Source organism: Lathamus discolor, chromosome 6 (genome assembly GCF_037157495.1).
Source record: "Lathamus discolor isolate bLatDis1 chromosome 6, bLatDis1.hap1, whole genome shotgun sequence".
Lineage (NCBI taxonomy): Eukaryota > Metazoa > Chordata > Aves > Psittaciformes > Psittacidae > Lathamus > Lathamus discolor.
Window position 1 is genome coordinate 83,090,518 of NC_088889.1, and position 20,241 is coordinate 83,110,758.

The 20,241-nt window shown below is 51.1% G+C and overlaps 1 protein-coding gene across 1 annotated transcript; it reads right to left on the reverse strand.

Annotated features, from left to right (window-relative positions):
* Positions 1-11,113: 11,113 nt before the first annotated feature.
* CLEC19A (C-type lectin domain containing 19A) lies at positions 11,114-19,748 on the reverse strand. The gene is made up of 5 exons (XM_065684232.1): positions 19,334-19,748; positions 13,995-14,160; positions 13,411-13,504; positions 12,526-12,658; positions 11,114-11,780 (listed from the first exon to the last, which is right to left on the reverse strand). Exons 1-5 carry the CDS (start codon positions 19,626-19,628, stop codon positions 11,701-11,703), a joined length of 768 nt encoding a protein of 255 aa, XP_065540304.1. The 5' UTR covers positions 19,629-19,748; the 3' UTR covers positions 11,114-11,700.
* Positions 19,749-20,241: the final 493 nt, after the last annotated feature.

Consider the following 20,241-nt stretch of genomic DNA (forward strand, 5'->3'; position numbering starts at 1 on the left):
ATCCTTTGCCATTCCCACCGTTTGAGAAGTCCTTGCTGTAAAACAGCTTTCTGCACTGTCGCTGCCAAGACAGCACTACACAGTCTGGCATATACAGGGCACAGGTACCTGTAACAGCCCTGTCAAGAAGCTGTAGCTTCTTATCTTATCTTGGAGCCTTCACTTAGCAAAAAGATGCCACTGGGCCAAATTCAGATCACAAACGATTTGGATGATGGCAAAGGAACTGGAAAATAAATCAGCCCTATCTCTTTTTCCTGGCCTTTCATGGCTGCTTGAAGGTGATAATAGGAAAAAAACAACCCCCCCTTTTAAGCACACATAAAAAAAAAACCACAGAGATCAAGTTTGGGATGAAATTCAGGGCCAGCTTTAGGAGCAAATCCCAGTCCCTCAGGCCCCCATCCTCAATTTCTCAGACTCACAGAGACCAGGGAAGGGAAGCGGATTTCATCAAAACTGCCACAATCCACAAGAATGAGGACATTTCAGGGTCCGTTCTGCTTCGAAAGGCTTGGTGAAGTTTTGAAAGCTGAGGCTTCTATTATAGAGGCAAACCTGCCATCTAAGCAGGGTTCTCTCTCCCACGCTATGAAAACCCACCAAATAGGGGCAGTAGCTGGATTTCCACCCAGCTGAGGGACACCTCCAGCCCTGTGGTCTGGCTCAAGCCCCAGCAAAGCCCATGGGATTTTGACTGATGTTGGGCCAGACCTTGCACAGGACCAGGGATGCTCTGAGTCCATCCCTGCTCTTTCAGGGCTACCTTCCTGGCCCAACCCCATGGCACCAGTCCCACCACCACCTCATCACCCTAAATGGTCACATATTATTGACAACTGCAAGATCCAGGATGGAGATGGCCTCATTTCAGTGGAGGGAGCCATGATTCATCCCCTATGGCCTATAGCTCATACAGCACATGGCAATGCTTTTTTAGAAACCCAGGATGGAGAGAGGCAGAGACAGCACGTGCCAAACCAGGGAGTGTGGCAAGACACCATCTGGTGATGAAGTCGGCACGTGGCTGCAGATCGGCCCCTGCATCCTTCTGTGCCTGGTAGGAACACGTGGACCCCGGAAAAGCCACCACAGCTCCTTTCCATCCCAGCTTTCTCACCCATGTGGGCTGCACTAGTGATGCTCAGTGTGCTTGACTGTTTAATGGTGAATCCAAGCCAGAAGATACCTACAGCAAACCATGTATTTCTTGGTAAATTAAGAGAGATTCTACCTAGCAAAAGTCTTCAGGTAGCTCCTTCTCCTGTCCTGGATGGTCTCACTTCTCCTGAGATGCTGACAGGCAGATTTAGCCCAAATAGCAGACATACTGTAGTATCAACTGCACAAACATAAATCTAGAAGCAATTTCACTGCCATTGACAGAGCTGTTCTGGGTTCCTTCCAGCATGCTAGAAATGAGAATCTGGCCCAGGACACGGGCAGGGATGGATGAATTATCAACACGTCATTGCGCCTAACTTCTCCTAATCTTTTTATTCAGGAACGATCTATCATTGCTACACATCATAGTGACTTCTTCTGAGGACTGCATTTGCAGCACACAGGGCTCCGGCTCAGCTCCACCACTGTGAGCCCCAGTGCAACACCAGCACAAGGTGGGGCAAATCCCATTTAAATGGGACTCCTCTGGGTTTGGGACTAAATCATTTAAAGAAAATCACAAAGCGCATCCAGGAGTACAAATGTTCAATAATTCATCAGTGATGGCCAAAACTAATTTAACCCTGTGGTTGTGGAAGTGGCACTTAATTAGCATCCTTATTGCAGAGCCACACACTGATCACTCAAAATCGTATTCAGAAAGCAGCCAGAGGAAATCATACTTGTGCCAGAGACTGCCAAGGACGCAGTGGAGATGTGCTGTGCTATGTGCATGGTGACAACTTACCATACAATAACTTACAACAGCTACAGCCTCTCTGAGGACACTGAACCTGTGAGAGCTGAGCACCACGCAGCAAACAGCCATCCCCATCCCGGCTTTCAGCCGAAGCGGGGCCTGGATAAACCTCCTGACCAGAGATCAGGCAGATTGGATTTCTGGTTTATCGAGCCAAGATTTGATCCCTGAAGCTCGTGATGTCAAACCTGCTGCCCAGCTCTGCCTCGGACTCCAGGAGGCACCAGCGATGCAAACTCCCACGACTGCTTGCCCCGGAGTGATGAGCACCACGGAGGCTCCTTTATTTCACAGACTCGAGGCCACCTTTTAATCAAGTCTGACATCAGTTTCTGTTTGATAAATGAATGTGAAATCACCTCTGCTTTGCTTCCTAGGATGGACGGAAGGTCCGTTCACCATGCTGGAGGGGACACCAGGGCTCAGTGACCAGCAGGAGCTGCCCCAGAAAGCTGGTGCTTGTGCTCCCAGAAGAGATGAAGGGCTGAGCCTGCTGTATGGGATGGATCCTCAGCAGGCTCCAGCACGCTCCCAGGCAGGTGCCGCCTGCCCTTAGAGCTCTATGCCTGGCTCCCTTGTCACCTACTGCTTTAGAAACCTCTTGCACATCTCAGAGGTAACCTGCCTGGTAAGCTGCCATCCCGCAGCTCCCCCCACATCAGAACAAGGGTCAGAGCCTCCAGCGCCATCAAGCTGCTTGGTGCTCTTTCAGGGAGCCTGAGCAAGCACCATCGCTAAATGCACTAAATTAGTGTTTGTCCACTGAATCAGTGGTGCTTTAAGCACACATTGAGAACCTCGGGGCAGACAGGCACACGTGTAGAGCTCCATTTAAAATTGGAAAGCCTCTCAAGTGAGTGGCTAAGCTACAGGTTACAATCATTTTAATTCTGTGGCCTTAGCTCCCCTGTACAACCCACCTGGGTACTGAGCCTTTCTGCACACCCAAACTTTCCCCTGTGAGACAGGGAGGGCAGAAATGCAGCCAAGCTCTGTACCCATACACACCCAGCTCCAAAATCGGCCAAGAGCTGTTATTTCCGGTAGATCCACAATAATAGGCATGGGATTAGAGGAGAGAGGAGAAGGCAGAGCTCAGTATGCAAACTAGGCAGGGGGATGTCTCAGTCTCCCAGCAGAGCTGAGCCACACAAATGCCCACTTATCCGCAGGGCTGTTCCCAGCTCCTGGCTGATCTCAAAATCCCCATAAACAGAATTATCCCCAAACCCATAAACGTCCATTGCTGCCAAAAACCTTATTGGGTATTGGGCCTTCTTCCTGTAAGCCATTCTCAGGAGAGCACAGAGTGCTCGTCCTTCAGCTCAGCCAGCTAATCAGGCTAATGAGGCGGTACGCACCATGGCTGCCTACAGTGTATAATCAGCCTGAAATTAGGTTTTAGTGTAAATCTTACCAAGTATGGAACTTCAAAATGATGTAACTGGACTCTTCAGCAGAAGAAATGTCCATGGGAGAGACCTCAGTGCTGGTTACACTGCACAGGGTGGGAAAAAGAGCGAGATGTGGGATGTGGAGAGGATGTGCTGTTGGTACATGAAATGGTTAGGATATAATAGTAATGCAATACATAAATATCTATGAGTGTATTTATATATGGTTAAACATGCATATGTAATGGGGGAGAGGGGTGTGTGGTTTAGTGTTTTCACTAGGCTTGCTAGAGACTGAGCGTCTGCAGGATGCTCCAGAGAAGTCGTTTTGAGAGTGCGGTTCAGGGGAAAACAGCAAACAGAAAATGGGAGGAACATTATCCTCTTTCAACCTGCATTTGTTACCCTTGAACTAACGTATTATCTGATAGTCTCAGTTGTTGTTTAAAGTCACACTTCAGGTGATGTACTGGAAGCAGGAGCTCCACGAATGTTAGGGAAAACATATTTCATCTTGTAAATAAAGGTACCATTTTAAACGGAGCATATTGCCTTCATCCAAGGTGGGGTTCAGACAGCCCAGACAGTGCACTTAGCCTCTTCCCAAAATAAACTCAACACTGTTCTCCTGTTTGACTCTACATTTTCCCTTGCAGGGGGCATCTGCCACAAGGGTTTTGTTTTCTCCAACAAGGTCTGTGTTAAAACAAAGAGCAGGGCTTTGGGATGTGCTGCCCTGGCAGCCCAGTGGAGGAGTGATGGTTGCTCTCTCCCTGAGCTGCAGCCCTACTCCGTGACCATTCTGCACATCCTAAAATAGCTCCCTTGTCCTCTTCCGTTTCTCTTTTGTGAGACAAACCATCTGGGGAGGGATCCCCTTACCCTGTGTGTGAGAAGAATTGCAACAAATTTCAAATAAGGAAAAAGCGTTAAGAATGTTGTACCCAAAAATGACCACAAGAGAAGCAATATATCCTCTAAAAATACATAGATACTAAATCCTTTGCATTAGGGTGCAGCCATTTGGCACATGCCGTTAATTGTGTAGGTTCCCTTAGTGAGCACAGACAAGGCTGCTGACAATGCTGGAAAATTCAGACATATCCCCCAAATGGCATATTAATAATGAGATCTTTCAAAGGAGGATCCGTGACTCATCGGGAAGAAAAATGGGTCATTCACTGCACTGAGCCGCCGGAACAAAACAGTGGCTTTTTTTGGGTCTGCTCAGTTTAAACCAGAAAAATGGAGAAAGCAATACAGGAAAGGATGCAATTGCTGTAGCTGCCAGATGATATGAGCAGTCTAAAACTGGCGGTTTTAAAACCCCACCCCTACAGGCACTTTGTGCCTTGTGAGGTTGTATGCTAAAAGCAGGAGTGGAACAAACTGCAAGCACTCTTCACCATCACCTCACCCGCTCCACCCAAAGCTACAGACTCACCAGTCCTTCCCCAAAAGTCACATCCTGGGGATCCCAGGGTTGAAGGCACCAAACCTAGCAGCACCAGGATGCTGTGGGAACCCAATGGCAATTGCTGCCAGTAAGATGCAGCAGGCAGCACCCAGGGGCTCAGGATAAGGTGCAATGAAGGATGAATTTGCTGTAGATGCAGAATACACCGAAAAATGTCAAATCCAAGCAAGGATTTTCAGTAGCATGCCCGCAGAGTGGGAGCTGCTCTGTGTTACCTGTGTGGTTGTGGGACAAAGGGTGATAGATAACACTGAAATCCCAGTCGGGCCAGGTATGCATGGGGGATCGGAGGGATCCTGTGCAAAGCTACAAGCAGCCCCCCAGGCAGCTACAGCAGATCACTTGGTGGAATCAATGCAGAAAAAAGGCAGGTTACAAAGCTGGCATTTAAAATTTCGTAAGAGATGTTACTCATCTTGCTATTACCAAATACTAATCACTTTCACAACCCAGCTAAATCCAGGGTAACTATCCATACTAGATTAATACATTCATCATTTGCATTTAGCATTTATTTGGGACCATGACTTCATGTGATGGTTTGGAGATTAATAACAGCCACGGCCCTTTCCTGTGGGTACTTGCCCTCCACACTGATGAAATACCACATTTAATTGCTCTAACCCTCACTCCTGGCATTTCCTTCCCCTCTCTCTGCCTGTGACATTCATGTTTGGTGTCTGCTGGGTGCAACCCATGGCTGGTGGTGGGAGGATGGAGGAGGCTGGCCATGATGGAGAGCATGAGGTCCAGCAGCCCATGTGCTCCACATGAACATTGTTGCCAGCACTGCTGAGCAGACTGGGAGCCCACAAAGGTCCTATGTCCTCACGCAGACAAATTGCACAAACAGCTTCTGTCTACAGACCCGCCACAATGTCCTGCCTCCTAATTTGATTATATCGATGAGATAAAAGAGGAGTTAGTGGCAAGTGCAGTTTTGCCATAAAGCAAATACTTGACAACGAGCTCTTAAACTGCTACTGGATTGTGGGTCAATTGACTTTCAGGAACCCATGGCCATTGAGCCTGAACAGCATCCAAATCAAATTAATTTTGTCTTCAGCATTCATAAAAAGAAAGAAGCTTTCCCTAAGCTGTTCTACAGTCACCTCTGGAAATTCAAGCCAGCCCCACAGCACCAGCCTTTCCCAGTGATGTGCAGCAAGCACTATCTTTGCAATACAACAAATCAGGAAGCATTTGATCTAAGCTTGCATTTTCCCGAACCTCAAAGTCTCCACACACTCTGGAAGTGGAGGATGGTGGTTATTCCCCCAGAAGCAGGACCACAGTCTTCCCATTACAGCCGGTGGGTGCTGCTCCTCCAGCCACGCAGCTCCCACCTCATCCCCCTGTCACACAAGGAGATTGGTGATTCCTCGCACTAGCTCTGAGTTAGTTAAACCTCCTCTCCTTCCTACCTCGTGGCAGGTTTCCATGCACATCCAAAGGAGGATATTTCACTCAAGTCCTCTTGCTACAGAGGTGCAAGAAGAAAGCTTCTCCTGCAAGCCTTCCCCTGTCCCATCCTTAGCAAGGTCTCCCCCTGCAAGTCACTCAGGTGTTGTGTTATCCCAAGCAACTCCATGAGTACGAATGGCTGTCAGAGGGGATGAGCAAAGCCAGCACACGCTTTCTAGGCTAGGGGTTATGCTGGGTTTCTGCAGGAGGGATGCAGTTACAACACACACCACACTCCAGCAAAATTCCTAATGGGAACTTAACATCACCACTGACTGCGGTACAGCCCTGACAGACAGCGATCTATCGGCCTGCTGGCAAAGCGCTCCACAAATGATGCAATCAACAGCCCAGCATAATTTTTAAGAAATGAAAATGAGCAAATACCCCGTTGCCATGGTAACCGCAGGAGCCGGACTGCACAGTTTTACACGTCACCCAATTCAGCTACACTTTGCCAACGCACCAGGACCGCAGCACCAGGGACCTCATTCTGGGACAGCCACCAGGTATAGCTGAGGAGTAAGCTCTTTCAGCAGTCTGCCCAAAGAAGCTTCACAGTCACTGGCTCCAGGGGATTCACACCCGTGGTGCCAGTTGGGATGCATTTCTTTCTCACATCTCCTGCACTTTGGCTCTGGGGCCTTCCAGGCTGACCAGTTTTATGAGCAGGAACCACAGCACGAATTGTGCTGTTGTTAGATCTGCGCCTTACTTCTGATCAGCAGTGTCTCTGTCAGTTTGCACCCAGGAATGAGAGTTTCCAGCCACGTTACCAAGTCCCTGAAGAGCAAAAGCAGTTAATAAAAAACTTTACCATCCTTTTTAGGTAGCTGTGCCACGGAGACCTGCACCAGAAAGGGGGACAAGGCTGCTGACCCATGGCCAGTTTTAGCAGGAATCCTGGAAATCCTTGGCTACAAAAGAAGGGGAGACTTTAGAGATGCTGATAAGGAGGCAAAATGAGCCCTGGTGCTGGCATGAGGCAGCTCCTGTTTGAGCCAGCCCCGTCCTGGGGTCCCCCAGTCCCCTCTCTGGGGGGAACTGGTGCTGCTTAAAGTTTCGCTGAGCCTTTGTCATTAATGGAGGTGCCATCACACCCCAGCAGCTTGCGCTCTTTATGAGCCCACCTTCCATCACACCTCTGGCTCTTCTCTTGACAGCCGTCTCAGCTGAGCCCCCTGCCCAGCTGAGGGGTGGCTGAGCTCAGCCGTGCCCAGGAGATGCATTTCCCAGCAGGTTTGTCCCTGCTGGCTCCCACCATCTCGCTCATTCCCAGGCAGCATCAGGGAGCAGCTGGTGTGAGGTGGGATGGGAAGACCCTCCCGCAGGACAGAAGGAACATCTTGGTTAAGCCAACACCTGTTGGGACCCGCACAACACAGGTCCAAATCCTGCCTGCCTTCTCTGTGCCCTGCCACACACATTTGGCATGCACTGAAGCTGCGGGTTTCAATGCTAACCCCATCACACAAGTAGGTAACATCATTCATCACACATTTTTGTGTTTCAGGGTTCTATTTGGTGATGAACTGCACTGCCATAGCCAGTCAATGCCCGTAATTTTCTCACTGAGCTGCTGGAAGCCTTTTTTTGGCCCTGAGATATTTTTGTTCTCTTGTCAACGGGAAACGCTCTGCAGCATCCTTGCCCTGGGGCAGGAGCTTCGCCGTTACTCAGGCAATTAAAACCATGGGAAACCAGGGAAGGGGGAAGAGGATGCACTAAGAAAAGCTCACAGTTCAGCTGTGCAGGCCTTAGCCTCCCGCCAAATTTCAGGGTTAAAAACCATACCGAATAAACAGAGGGAAGGACCATTCAGCCCAGCCCAGCTGTCTGAGCTGTCGAGATTAGAAACTGGGCAGGAAAACCATCACCAGGCTGCCTGCACCAGGGCAGAGCAGCACCAGGGCAGCGCTCCTCTTTGCAGCTCCCATCCCTGGACATCAGCAGCATATTTCTGGGAATAAAGGGGAAAAAAGGAATCAGAGGGAAAATGGTGCAGGCAGGCCCATCTCTCCTGCCTGCCATGCCAAGGCCACTCTCTCTCTGCAAGCGCTGGGGTAATATTGTCTCTATAGACCTAGGAATGGGGTATAGGAGGGTAAAGGGGTTTGTCACCAATAGGCAATTGCTTCTGTTCACTCCCAGGCTGCATCACACACTCCCCACCCTTACCCCAACTTTCATGCGCCACAAAGGAAGATGTTCAGCTCCCAAAGAACCATGATATAAAAGAGCCCTCAGGTACCAGTCACTTGCAAGTGATGCGCAGGAGAGCTGTGGGAGAGCCCTGCCGCTGCCAGGTTTCCCACTGTCTGCACCATATGGCAAGTCAGGATGGAGAGATTTGGGATAACAGGGGAGTCAGGGGTTATGTTCCTGTGTGATGTACTGTAGGTTACCCTGGTCTTGCAGGGGGGTTGGGCTAGATGATCTTTTTAGGTCCCTTCCAACCCTTGGGATTCTGTGATTCTGTGATTCTGTGATGGGACACACAGCACAGAAAAATAAAGTTAAGTCCAGCCTGAAGAGCCAGAGGCTCATCCTGGCCACCCAAAGTCTGGGACCATCCATGCTGAGGGAAAGGGCACGTTCTGTACTCCAGCAAGCACTGACCTCACCAGATCCACTGGAAGTTCATTAAGGAGGTGAAAACTCCTGTTGTTTTCTGGGTTTTATTTGATTCCTGTGAAACAGAAGACACTATCAAGGACAGAGGGTTGTTTTTTAAGTAAGGACCCTGCAGTCAGGGAAGAAAGCTGAGTTGGGGTACAAAACAAAGCCCCTATTAACTTTGGTCCTGACTTTCAGGTCACGCATATTCAGTACTTTTTACCTGGAAATGAAGATGTTAATTGGAGCTGACAGCTTTCATAGGTTTCCCCATTAGCAATATTTTTAGCCCCAGTAGGGCCCAGGTCTTCAAACACTTTCCCAAGGGAAGGTTTTAACCTTTCTTTTGAAACATCTCACACCACTTGGAGGGAAAAAAGAAGAGGTTTTGGCTCGAGGCACAATGAGCCCCAGCTGTGCCGAACTCCCGGCTCTTCGGAACAGGGAAAACAGGAGGAACAGGGAAAAGAAACTGGGGAGAGGCAGCCTAGGGTAGAGCCTGGAATCAGCACCCTAATCTTGCCTGTCCAGGTGATGGGCTCCGGACATGGCTGAGCCCCAGGGGGATTCTGTGGGGTTTCTGTCTCTGGTCTCTGTCATGAGGCTGATCTTCACAACAGAGACTCAACCACACTTCAGCTCCAGCACTCAGAACCAGGAGTCAATCAGACACATGTCCCATGCCCAACCCTCTTGTTCTCATGCCAGCAGCAGGCACAGGACCCATCCTTGGGTAATCTCTTGAGCAGTGACCAAGATGTCTGCTTAAGCCCTTTTTCTGCCACAGATCAGATCCTACACATCATATTTTGTTAGCTGGTCAGAAATAAGAACACTTCTTTTTTTACAGCTGGTTTCTTTACATACTGTTATCATCCACACGTAATTTATTGTCTTCAGATGAAGCAAAAGTCTCAAAGAAAACACATTCAATGCTGTCTCCTGCCTAGGACTGAAAACTATGCAAATTGCTCACTTTCCATATAAATATATGGAAAGTGTGCATATATATATATATAAAAACCATTAAAAGTAATACAGTTTTATTTCTAGGTATTATCCTTTTATATATAGAAAAATACATAATCAGAAGTGACAGTATTTCCTTCTTTTAGAAACCTGCTCCAGCACACACATTCCACTTACAACACCACTGTTATGCCCACCAAGTTGTGCCGTTTCTCTCTGAGTGGAAGCGTATTTTAGCTGGAAGCTGTGCTGAGGAGGCACTGAGGAAGCAGTCACAAGCTCCTAGCAGAGCCTCAGTTATTTACCTCATTGCATCCAGTGTCATTGCTCTGGAAAATCTTAGATTTGGAATCCTATGTGTCTAAGGTGGTGACATCATGGCAGACCAGACAAGTTTACGAGGGTGCCTTTGCTCATCTTTGCAGGCAGTGGCTGAGATGAGGCAGCCCAGGTTTGTCCTGGCTGCTCTGGTGCTGTGAGACCTGGGGCTTTCCCGGAGCAGGGACAGAAGGGACACATCGCTCTCAAGAGAAGGCAGGGGCCAGAGGGGGAGGCAGCCTCCTCTGCACAGAGCTTCTTGCAAAACCACCTGGATGCCACGGGGCTGTGTGGGAGCAGAGGTCACACCAGAGGGGCTCTGCAGGGAGCACCGGATTTATTGTGCTTGACTGGGTCCAGCAGTGCCCTTGCACCCACATCCCCTGAAGGAGAAGCATGTTTTTGTCTCACCTGCACTGTCCTTCCCTTGTGCCCTGGCACCATCGCAGCCCCGCTTGCACCCAAGCCCTGCAAATTCACCCATATGTAAGGACAGGGTCCCACCTCCCTGCTAAGTAACTCAGACAAGGCACGCCAGGGCCACCAGCACAACCACGCACATCTCCCCAGACATGATATTCCTGGAAGATAAAAGCACCTCTGTGATGCCAGCATGGACCAGGACATCAGCAATGACTGTGGGAACGACTGTCATCTCACTAGGGAACAGGGTCACATCAAAAGCTGTGAGCTCTCCCCGCTCAGGGAAGGTCTGTGGGGCAGGCTGGCCCTCAGCTGGTGCTCATCAGCCTTCACCCACCTGCCTTGTCCTTTGGACGGCTCAAAGCAGCCAGGTCACCTGCTGCAGGCAGGATGTTGTGAAGGTGTGGGGTGCTGAGTGGCTCCACGTGGTGATGCTGTCTGGTTGATGGGGCCAGGTGGAGGACAGGGTCCTGCCCAGGCTGCCCAGGTCCCCCAGAACCAGCAGAGTCAATGAAACAAACTCAGGCATTTGATTCCCCCAACACACCTTTTTAATACAGAGCAGACCAGAGCGAAACCGGGTCCTTTGGCACAAGACTCCATATCCCAGGCAGTCGCTGTTACTCGAGCACTACAAAGCTGGAGGAGCCTCCACCTGCTGTTTGCTATTTATTTTAGTGGAGAGAAAAATAACACACAGGAGAGGTATTTTGTATAACTTAACAGAAAATAACACTTTTCCTCCACTCTTCACAGGTGAACTGGCAGAATGATTTCCTACACATGGCTACTCTTTGGTGCTAACGGTTTGGTGCATTGGTAAAATCATGGGTTTCCTCTAATACGCTGCAATAGTTGATCTGAAACCCAAAGCCAGGCTCAGGCTTGGGGGGGCTCCTTTGCTGTTTAACACAGCTCCCATCACTGCTTGCCCATGGGGAGGGTGAGCACCAGGTTCATCCCCACAGCACTCCAGGAGGGATATTGCAGCCGGGGTCTGGCTGGGGATGCTGAGCAGCTCCACGCTCTCACCACCTGTGCCACATCCTGGCTGTTCTTCCCTGCCACTGGAGAGGTGATGCAAAATGAGGGGAGCTTGGGCAGCACCAGCAGCCTCAGTCCAGGGCCAGTGAGGGGATCTTGCAGACGAAAGGGAAGGCTCTGCCGCAGTCGTTGTCATTCCAGGAGCGCAGTGCTACTCCACAAAAGAAAAAAGGTGTTAGCTCAGAAAAGGCATGAGGGTATCCATGGGCCATCGTGCATTGCTCCCGATCTGCCACTGTGGGAGGCTTTTCCTGCATGTGCTTCCATTTGCACTGCTCCCATCCCTGTCCTGGGGATGCTGGCAGAGATGCCTGACCCAGGCACAAACGTGGTAGTGCGGAGGCAGCTGCAAACACAGCTCTGTACCCTATGAAACATCAGCAGGGTGTCCATGGACCAGGCATTTACATATGTGCAGGGGGTCTGAATACACCTGACTGGTCTCCCTGGCAGTGAGTGGGAAGTGGGATTTTTGCACAAGCAGAGATTTTTGCACACTGTAATGCCCCTGGCCTGAGTGAGGGAGGGAAAAGCTGGCAAAGGAATGGGTGTTTCCATGGGCCTCCTGTGTGGGAGGAGAAATAGGAAAACATGACCTTTGGCTAAATTTGGTAATCCTTCCAAGTGGATGATGCTCCCCTCCCCATTGCTACTGCTGCGGGAGGAGGAGCTGGGCTCTAAGTAGAGGGAAAGCAAGTATGTGTGTGTGTGTACATGGTGAGAGAGAAAACACATCCCTTCTCTGCAAAGAAAAGAGAAAATAATAAAAAATTAAAGTGCAAATCCTCACCTACCAGCAAGCTCTGCAGAATAGATGAGCCGCAGTGGGTTTAATGTACTGACATGCAAATGAGACTCAAGGTGCCCTCAATACTGGGCACCTCAGCACCACTCACCACTGCTGTGCCGGTACCAGATCTGCACACAGTCCTCCTCCTCCGGGATGGAGTGGATCCCGTCGTCGGGCTGACTGCCATCCCAGTAGTGGTAGTCGTAGGAGGAGCCGTCCGTCCACTCGAAGTGACCCTCCTGGCACAGCGTGAGCAGAGAAAGGCCGTGACTGCAGAGCCGCGCTTGCAGAGTGGGGGTCCCACTCCCATGTGCACCCATTCCCCATGGAAAGAGACTGCTACCACTCAGCAAAGGCCAAGCAGATTGTCTGCATTTTACAACTGAAAACTTACGCTGGAAAGCCCCAGCATTCACCGTGTCTCACCAGGGGAAGCCCAGAAATTGAACACATTTATTTTTTAACACACACACCCCCCGCCCCCAATCCTGTGTTCCTTGCATTTTTCCTTTTCCATTGCTGTCCCAGTATCTACAAAACGTTTGCTGGCACGGGACTGTTCTCCTGATGGTCTCAATTTTAACTTGGTGCATATTAGACCATATATTTCCAACATGTCAGCTTTGAAAAGCTACAGGGTATCACGAGAAAGCAATGAAACTTGGTGATGTTCGACACTGGAGATGTTTTCAGTTCATTTGCTCTTCTTGGACCAGCAATACAATACTCCTTCCATTAATCTGTTCATAAAATATGATGTGAATAATCACTAATTATCAATCTATTAGTTCTAGTAACTTTTCATTCAAAAGTAGACCAGACGGAATGAAATTACAACTTTCCCCCATGTGCTGCACAACAGACCCTACGCCACCACCTGATCGATTGGGCTATAAGGAACAAAGAATAAAACCAAGTGGCTTTCCCAGGGGAAAGCACGGGGCAGTGAAATCTCAAAGCCATTTCCCACATGGCTGCAGGGGGCTCTCACCTGCCTCAGGTCATTGAGTCCTGTCCAGATGTCCGTGGGGATTCCCGGCACACGGCTGTTCACCAGGTCATACACAAAGACGTTTTCTTCCCAGCTGGAAAACAGAGCAATGCAGAGCCACTGAGGGAGTGTGTCAGGCAAATGGTCAGTCATGTCCCTAAGCATTCACCCTGTGGCATGGCCAAATGGGTTCCCCTCGTCTAATTGCTGCTGATTGCTTTCCTGGGTCTGTGCAAGAGGTGTGTAGTGTGGGGAAGAGCTGGAGGAGAGGGAATAGAGGGAACAGCCTGTATAATCATGTTGTATTTCTTTCCTTTTTCAAGGGTAAAAACCTACAGGTTTGGGGAAATTTGGGGAATAATACATCAGTTTTCCTGCCAGGCCAGGAAAAGGCATTTTTTACATTGCCTTAGTGTGCCCAGTGCATGAGAGTTGACCCAGTCGCTGCTGCAGAGGGATGCTGAGGCTGGGACCTGACCCTGCAGATGGCCCAGAGGATGTGCTGTGGGTGTGGGGCTTTGTCCCTATTTTCCTTCTTCCCCTGGCTGTGCCAGGGTGGGATGACACGTTTCTGCACCCCTCACCTGTGGATGGAGGTCAGCTTGGCTGATCTGATGCCAATGGAGAACTCGGCACAATAGAGGTCAGCTTCAGCCCAGGTCTTGTTGACGGGGAAGTACCGGTAGCAATGGCCCTCGTACTCTGTCCAGAAGAGCGGGCAGGAGTAGGCATGGACAGGCTCCGGCATGGCTGGGGGCAGAGCAGAGGACATCCAGCAGCTGATGGTGAAGCAGCATGACCGGGCAGCCAAGCAGGCAACGAAGGCAGCGATTCCCAGCCTGGCTCCCCCTCACCCAGGGCAAACAACACCAAACACATGCATGAAGAAACCAACTGTTGCAGAAGCCATGCAGAAGCTTGCCAAAGCCAACCCACGTTCTGTAAAATGGATTTCTCAGTTTTAGCATCTGCCTAAATCAGGATGAACACTTCAAGCCAGTTTGACATCAGTTTAGACAGAGAGTGCTTGAAATAAAGACACTGATATTTGCTGCTGGGGAAACCAAGATAAGGGCTCCTGTCACCTCTACCAGGCACTACCAGAGCCACGGTGCTGGGATGGGAGCCGATAGCCAGAGGCTGTAGGGTTATGGCTGCAATCTGCCCTCCTGCAAGGCCCCCTTGCACCTCCTCCCTTGAGCAACCCCTTCACCATCCCCTGTGTCCCTGGGCCCAGACACAGCCGTGCACGCACGCACGTGTTCAGTCTCAGCCCCATAAATAGCTGGGTGAGAGCATGCCGCCGGGAGCGGTGCCAGCCTATCTGCCTCCCACCATCAGATAAGTGCCTCCTCCCTCACCACCTCTCAGCACAGCGGGGAAGTCACCCAAAAAGAGGCCATTCAGGGGCAGGACACATTTCTGGAGCCTTTGCAGTTGCCGCTGTGTAAACACTGCAGTGGTGTTAACACATCTCTCTGAGCTCCCCAAGTCATGCTCCCCCCGTCGAGCAGGGAGGACGCAGCACCCACACAGCACACCGCCCAGCACTAACCCCCAAATCTCGTGTCACAGTGACCTAACGCTCTCAGCTGTCGGTGTTTGAGCCTTGGGGAACTGCCATCTCCCCCAGCTAGTTCCTGCATCCCCATGGGGTCCTGGTCCAGGGTCAGTGCTGCTGCTGGAGCGAGGCAGGCAGGGCCGGGGGAGCAGGGGGTGACGGCAGATGTCAGATGCCATGAAATTATCCAAGCAGGTAACAGGCTCAAGCCCGGAGAGATCAGGGTGGTGCTACCGGACCTCGGGGCTGGGGAATGGCTTTCCCTGAGGGTCCGGAGAGCAAAACCCTGCCAGCGGCAGCATGGGATGTGGGAGCAGTGCGGGCAGCATCAGCATGAGGTGAATTCAAAGCAGCGGTGGGAGCGTTCCCAGAGCTGAACCCTTCCCTGCGCTAGTGCTGACAGCTCTGGGTGATAATTCCGTATTTCATGAGCTCTTTCCACATGGGGATCTCTGAGCATTTCACAGACAGCCTCCAGGCAGCCCCTGGGTCCCTCCTGTCACACGCAGTCCCCAGGCAACAAACACAGATGCAAAGAGCCTTTTTTAACCTCCTGAGCAAGGGGCAGAGGCCAAGCTGACTGCAGAGCCCCGTGGGGCTATCACCCCACCTCAGCATCCCTTGCCACCCCCTACTGAGGATCTGTATCTGGCAGCAGCTCTGCACCCCATGGCAACAAACCCACCAAGAGCAGTGAGGGCTTGAGGGGCTCTCCCATCCTCATGGGCTGCAGAAGACAAAAGATAAGGCACACCAGGCTGGGAGAGCAGAATAGCTTTAGGGAAGGGTGGTTAACCTGCAGCTAGCCCAATGGCAATGCAGGATTCAGCTGTCTGATTCGTACGTGGACCTCTTTGCATTTGGAAAACCCTTAGAACAGCCCTAGGAAATAGAAATTATTCTACTGCAGCAGTAGTACCAGGAACACTGAGGGCTGATGTGATTCCCCGGGAGCCAAGCCCTCCTCCCTCTGTGAAACTGGCTAGGTACCCCTGTCCCCACCAAAAGCAAAGCAGAGCAAAGAACAGGGTCAGACCCATGGGATGAGGCTGTAGCTTTACCACCAAATCACAGATGAAGCATGTCCTCCCTATTCAGGACAGGACTGGGATCTGGTCTCAGCTCCTGGTGACTCCATGTTGCTGCTCCCTCCTGCCAAAGGCATCCCGGGTGTCTGTGGCAGACAGGCACCACCATCTCCCCCAGCAACAGGGATTTATTACAGAGGCTGCAGCTCCTCGAGGAACTCTTCACCTCTAGCAGTCTGGTGGCAAAATTCACAGGGCTTAACCCAGCAGCATCCCAGCAAATGGGGCCCTTCGCTCCCAGATGCTAATTGCAGTGGGAGTCCTGATGCCCTGGCTCCAAGCCACTTCCATCAGCACTCCCATGGCCCAGGAACATCACCTTCCTTCTGTTCAGAGCAGCTGAAACTGAGTCAGAGACGGAGACAGTCCTTCTTTGTTATTCCATACTGCTTCCCATTAGGTAGCATTAATTTGATGAGCTTCAGTGAACCAAAGGTGCCTGAAGGAATTTAAGGTTAAATATACCAAAAAGGAAAATACAGGAGGTCAGCATTTAATTAGCATCTTTCCTCTTAGGTCAGGATCAGAGGCTTTGGCTGTCTCTTTGGAGAACTATTGCTCCCAGTTTTACAGGCAGGAACAATTGGGGGTGCTGCTTTATCCGGGGTCTTCCTTCTTTTGCTTATTTACAGTACAGCAGTTTTAATGTCAGGGCCATGTTTTAATACAGCACACACAAAACAGGTGTCCTGACCCGGCTGAGGAGAAGATTCGTATCAGGAAGCCGTTACTAACTCAGAAAAGCTGGAAAATGAGAATTTTGGGCCAGAAGGAGTTTCGTGCTCTCCGGGTTTGTGTCAGTGCCAACGAAACTGAAGCCTCCTCATTTCTTTACTAGCTGAGACCCACTGCAGAACCACCAGGAAAATCACTTGTGAACCTCTTGCAGAAGCTGGCACTGCTTTGCCGGAAAGTTTCACATCCCCAAGTGGCCACTTTCCAGTTGGAGATAATTCATTGTGAATATCCCAGCTGGTATCATAAGTTGTTTTCACTCCAGGATGATACTGGAAAAGATAAAATACCAACTGTGTGTGACTGCCACCAATGCAGCTAGCGAAGAGCAGGCTTTTTCCTGAGCAGCTTCATCCCAAGGTGCAATGGTGCCTCAGCTCCAGTGATCTGCAGGTTTGAGATACAAAGCCTGGGGCTAGGACGAGGTTGGCAAGAGATGCCCATGCGAAGAAGACTCCTGGGGGGTTGCAGCTCCATCAAAGGGTTTTGGACAGCACAGCAGACCAGATCAGCGCTGGCAGCAGATGGTCCTCTTGCTGCAGAGCATTGAAGAGCTCTGTTTCATCAACAGCTGATGACTTACCACAAAGTTTAGAGACATTAAGAGACACCTCACTGAAACACATGGTCTTGAGACACCCTCCCTTGGCACATGCATAAGCTAACGCTGCCATCTGACCTGAAAAAAGCAAGTGAACCTCTTCAGCTCTTGGCAAGCGGCTGGGCTTGGAGGGTGTCCATCAACACTCAAGAGGCTTGTCTGAAACCCATGCCAATGGAGAGGTGCTGAGGAGATCCCCATTGTGAGGAGGTCTGGGTCTTTTCCAGGGCAGAGCTGCCTGCAGAGCCCCTCTGCTGGTGATGCCAAGAGTGTGGGATGGGGAGCGCTCCCCAGCTGACGGTCAGAGCTGGGGTCCAGGACGAGCATCCTGGTGCTCACTAACACTGAATTACCCTTAACCAACACAGGACCATGGGGAAGGCCAGCAGCATGGCTTTTACCCCATGTTGGCACTGCTGGGGCACAGGGTGATTATAGCAGATGGGTGAGACAACAGGGGAGGCCCAAGACCCCCTCGAGACAGCTTCAGCTAGGGGGTTTCGAGTGCCAGCTGAGCCAGACCTCCATCCCACCACAGCCTTGACACAACAACCAGCCCACACCCTCTTTATTGAATAAACCTTAAGAATAAAGAATAAAACAGGGGTTTGATGGGCAGGAGCATGTAGCAGGGGCTAAGACAGCACTATTGTGTGACACTGGGACACCTCAGGTCACCCATGGCTTTTAGAAGCACATCCTTAAGCCCTGACACTATAGTTATCACAGACAAAAAGTCCCACCTTCATGTTACTTGCAGTATTTGTCTTTCATTAAGAGATGACAAAGTCTCATGCTTAACATACACCTTCAGAACAAGCAGATCAGGGATGGGGTTTTGGCCTGTGTGTGCCTGGGGGGACATACGGAGCTGCAGGGGACGGTATCCACTGATGGACGTGAAGCTCATTTAATAACTGGGCAATATTTCACACTCTGAAGTTTCTTTAGGCACATGTTACAAATTTCCCAGTGAAATATTAAACACCAGTTGAAGCACATTGGAAGTGACATCCTTCGCACAGAGGGCTTTGCTTTTTAGAATCCTGTAATGAAACCAAGCTGGTTTTACAGCTTCCAAACTTCTGCCAGGTACGTTTGGCATTGTGAGGCTACAGCAGACACCACAGCAGCCCTCCTGCAGCTGGCACTAATAGATAGGGGTTATCTTGCAGGGTTTTTTCCTCCTTAATTAGTTTTGGCCGAGCTCCCACGGATTAGGTGTCTGGCAGGAAAGCCGGGCTTGTATCGATCCTTTTTCTCACAGTCACCGAACGACATTCCGGGAGTCCCTTTCTGCTCACATTCCCATATAAATCTAAGCAGGGTGTGAATAAACTGAGAGCAGGGACTCTCACTTGCACCAGCCCCGTGAAAAAGTTTGCAAGAAACTTCAGTGACGCACAGCAGTGGCTATCAGTCACCAACAGCTCAGGAAACTAAGAGGGAAACGAGAGGAACACTGTATTTGTGTCCACTTTTCACATGCAGTAAGTGTGGGTAAATAAACGGGGAGCCACAGTGGATGCCCCAGCCTGTCCTGATGGGCTGTGACTGCACCGCTCACACATGTGCCTCCCTGCAGTTATTTCTACCCCAGCCATCCACACGCGACGGGGACAGCTGAAGGTCCACAGCACCGTGCTACGTGAGCACATGCTGCTGAAGGCAAAAGCGCAGCTTCTTGCAAACAGAAACAATGCCAGCCCAGAGACAACTTCTATAACTTGGGAGGGAGAGGCTGGGGCTGCTCTTGTTATGTTCCCACAGTGAAGAGGAAAGTCGATTTCAGGGCAAATCAGAGGTCTGTGGAGCAGTCCGAGAAAGCGGGAAGCCAGCTGCCGACCCTGCAGGGAGTACGCACCCTCCTTCCCCAGCCAAAGGCATCGCGGTTAAGGTTACCTTCACCCCCAGCCGCGATCAGTGCTTTGCACTCACCTTGGCTGATCTTTATGTTGGTCTGAGGGAAAGCCTGGGCAGTGAACAACGCCGCGGAGAGGAGCGCGCACACGTCCCACCCGGTGCCCATGGCCAGTAGGGAGGACAGCGCTGCCAAGCCCCGCAGGCAGCCGGCTGCAGGGGTCACCACTCTGTCCGGGACCTCCGAGCTGTGCCACGGAGGCTGCCGGCGCGGAGCTGGATATAGGCGCTGTGCTGCTCCCTCCCCCAGAACAGCGGCTCTCCCGGCGACACACACCTCCCACCAGCGCTGCCGCATCCCGGCCGCGCTCATCGCATCCCACCGCGAGGGACCTGCGCCCAGACCTTCTCTCCAGCCTGCCTCATGGGGTGCACGCCTCCTCCCAGGGAGCCTTTGTCACACGCTGCAAGCGAGCAAGGAAACCCCTGATCGACCCCCAGTTGCTTCCTGAGACACGATTATGTGTGCCCACTTGAGCACTAACCAGCTGGCTGCCTTCCCGCAGGGATGCTGGTGGGCATCAGCGGCCAGGCGCAGAGCAGAGAGGGGGCTCGGGGCACACCTCCACCTTGGGGTGACTCAGGAACATGCCCCTTGCCTGCTGTGCAAGGCTGGCAGCCCACCGAGCACAAGACAAGGTTAGAAGCTGGAAGCAAGCGCTGTGTTAACACGGGAAGCTGCGGCAGTTGGACACCCCGGCTCAGGCAGAGAGGGTGCCAGGGCTGCAGGGGAGCACTGCCTTGTGCAGGCTTGGCACAGCCTGTAATGGTGGGGTTTAACCCGTCTTGTGCTTTGATTTATTTATAACCATGGACAGGCAATGCTTTGACACAATAAAACATCTTGGAAGAGGGCATCACCAGGTGCGCCGCAGGTCCAAGGCTGGTTCGGGGACTCACACTCTGCCCGTCTGCCAGGTCCATGC

Excerpts from the sequence above, each read along its gene's own strand:
- CLEC19A (XM_065684232.1), bottom strand. The coding sequence starts at position 19,628 with ATGAGCGCGGCCGGGATGCGGCAGCGCTGGTGGGAGGTGTGTGTCGCC. Across the intron at positions 14,161-19,333 it reads CAACATAAAGATCAGCCAAG|CCATGCCGGAGCCTGTCCAT; the intron begins GTGAGTGCAAAG and ends CTCTGCCCCCAG. Across the intron at positions 11,781-12,525 it reads CTGGTACCGGCACAGCAGTG|CACTGCGCTCCTGGAATGAC; the intron begins GTGAGTGGTGCT and ends TTTGTGGAGTAG.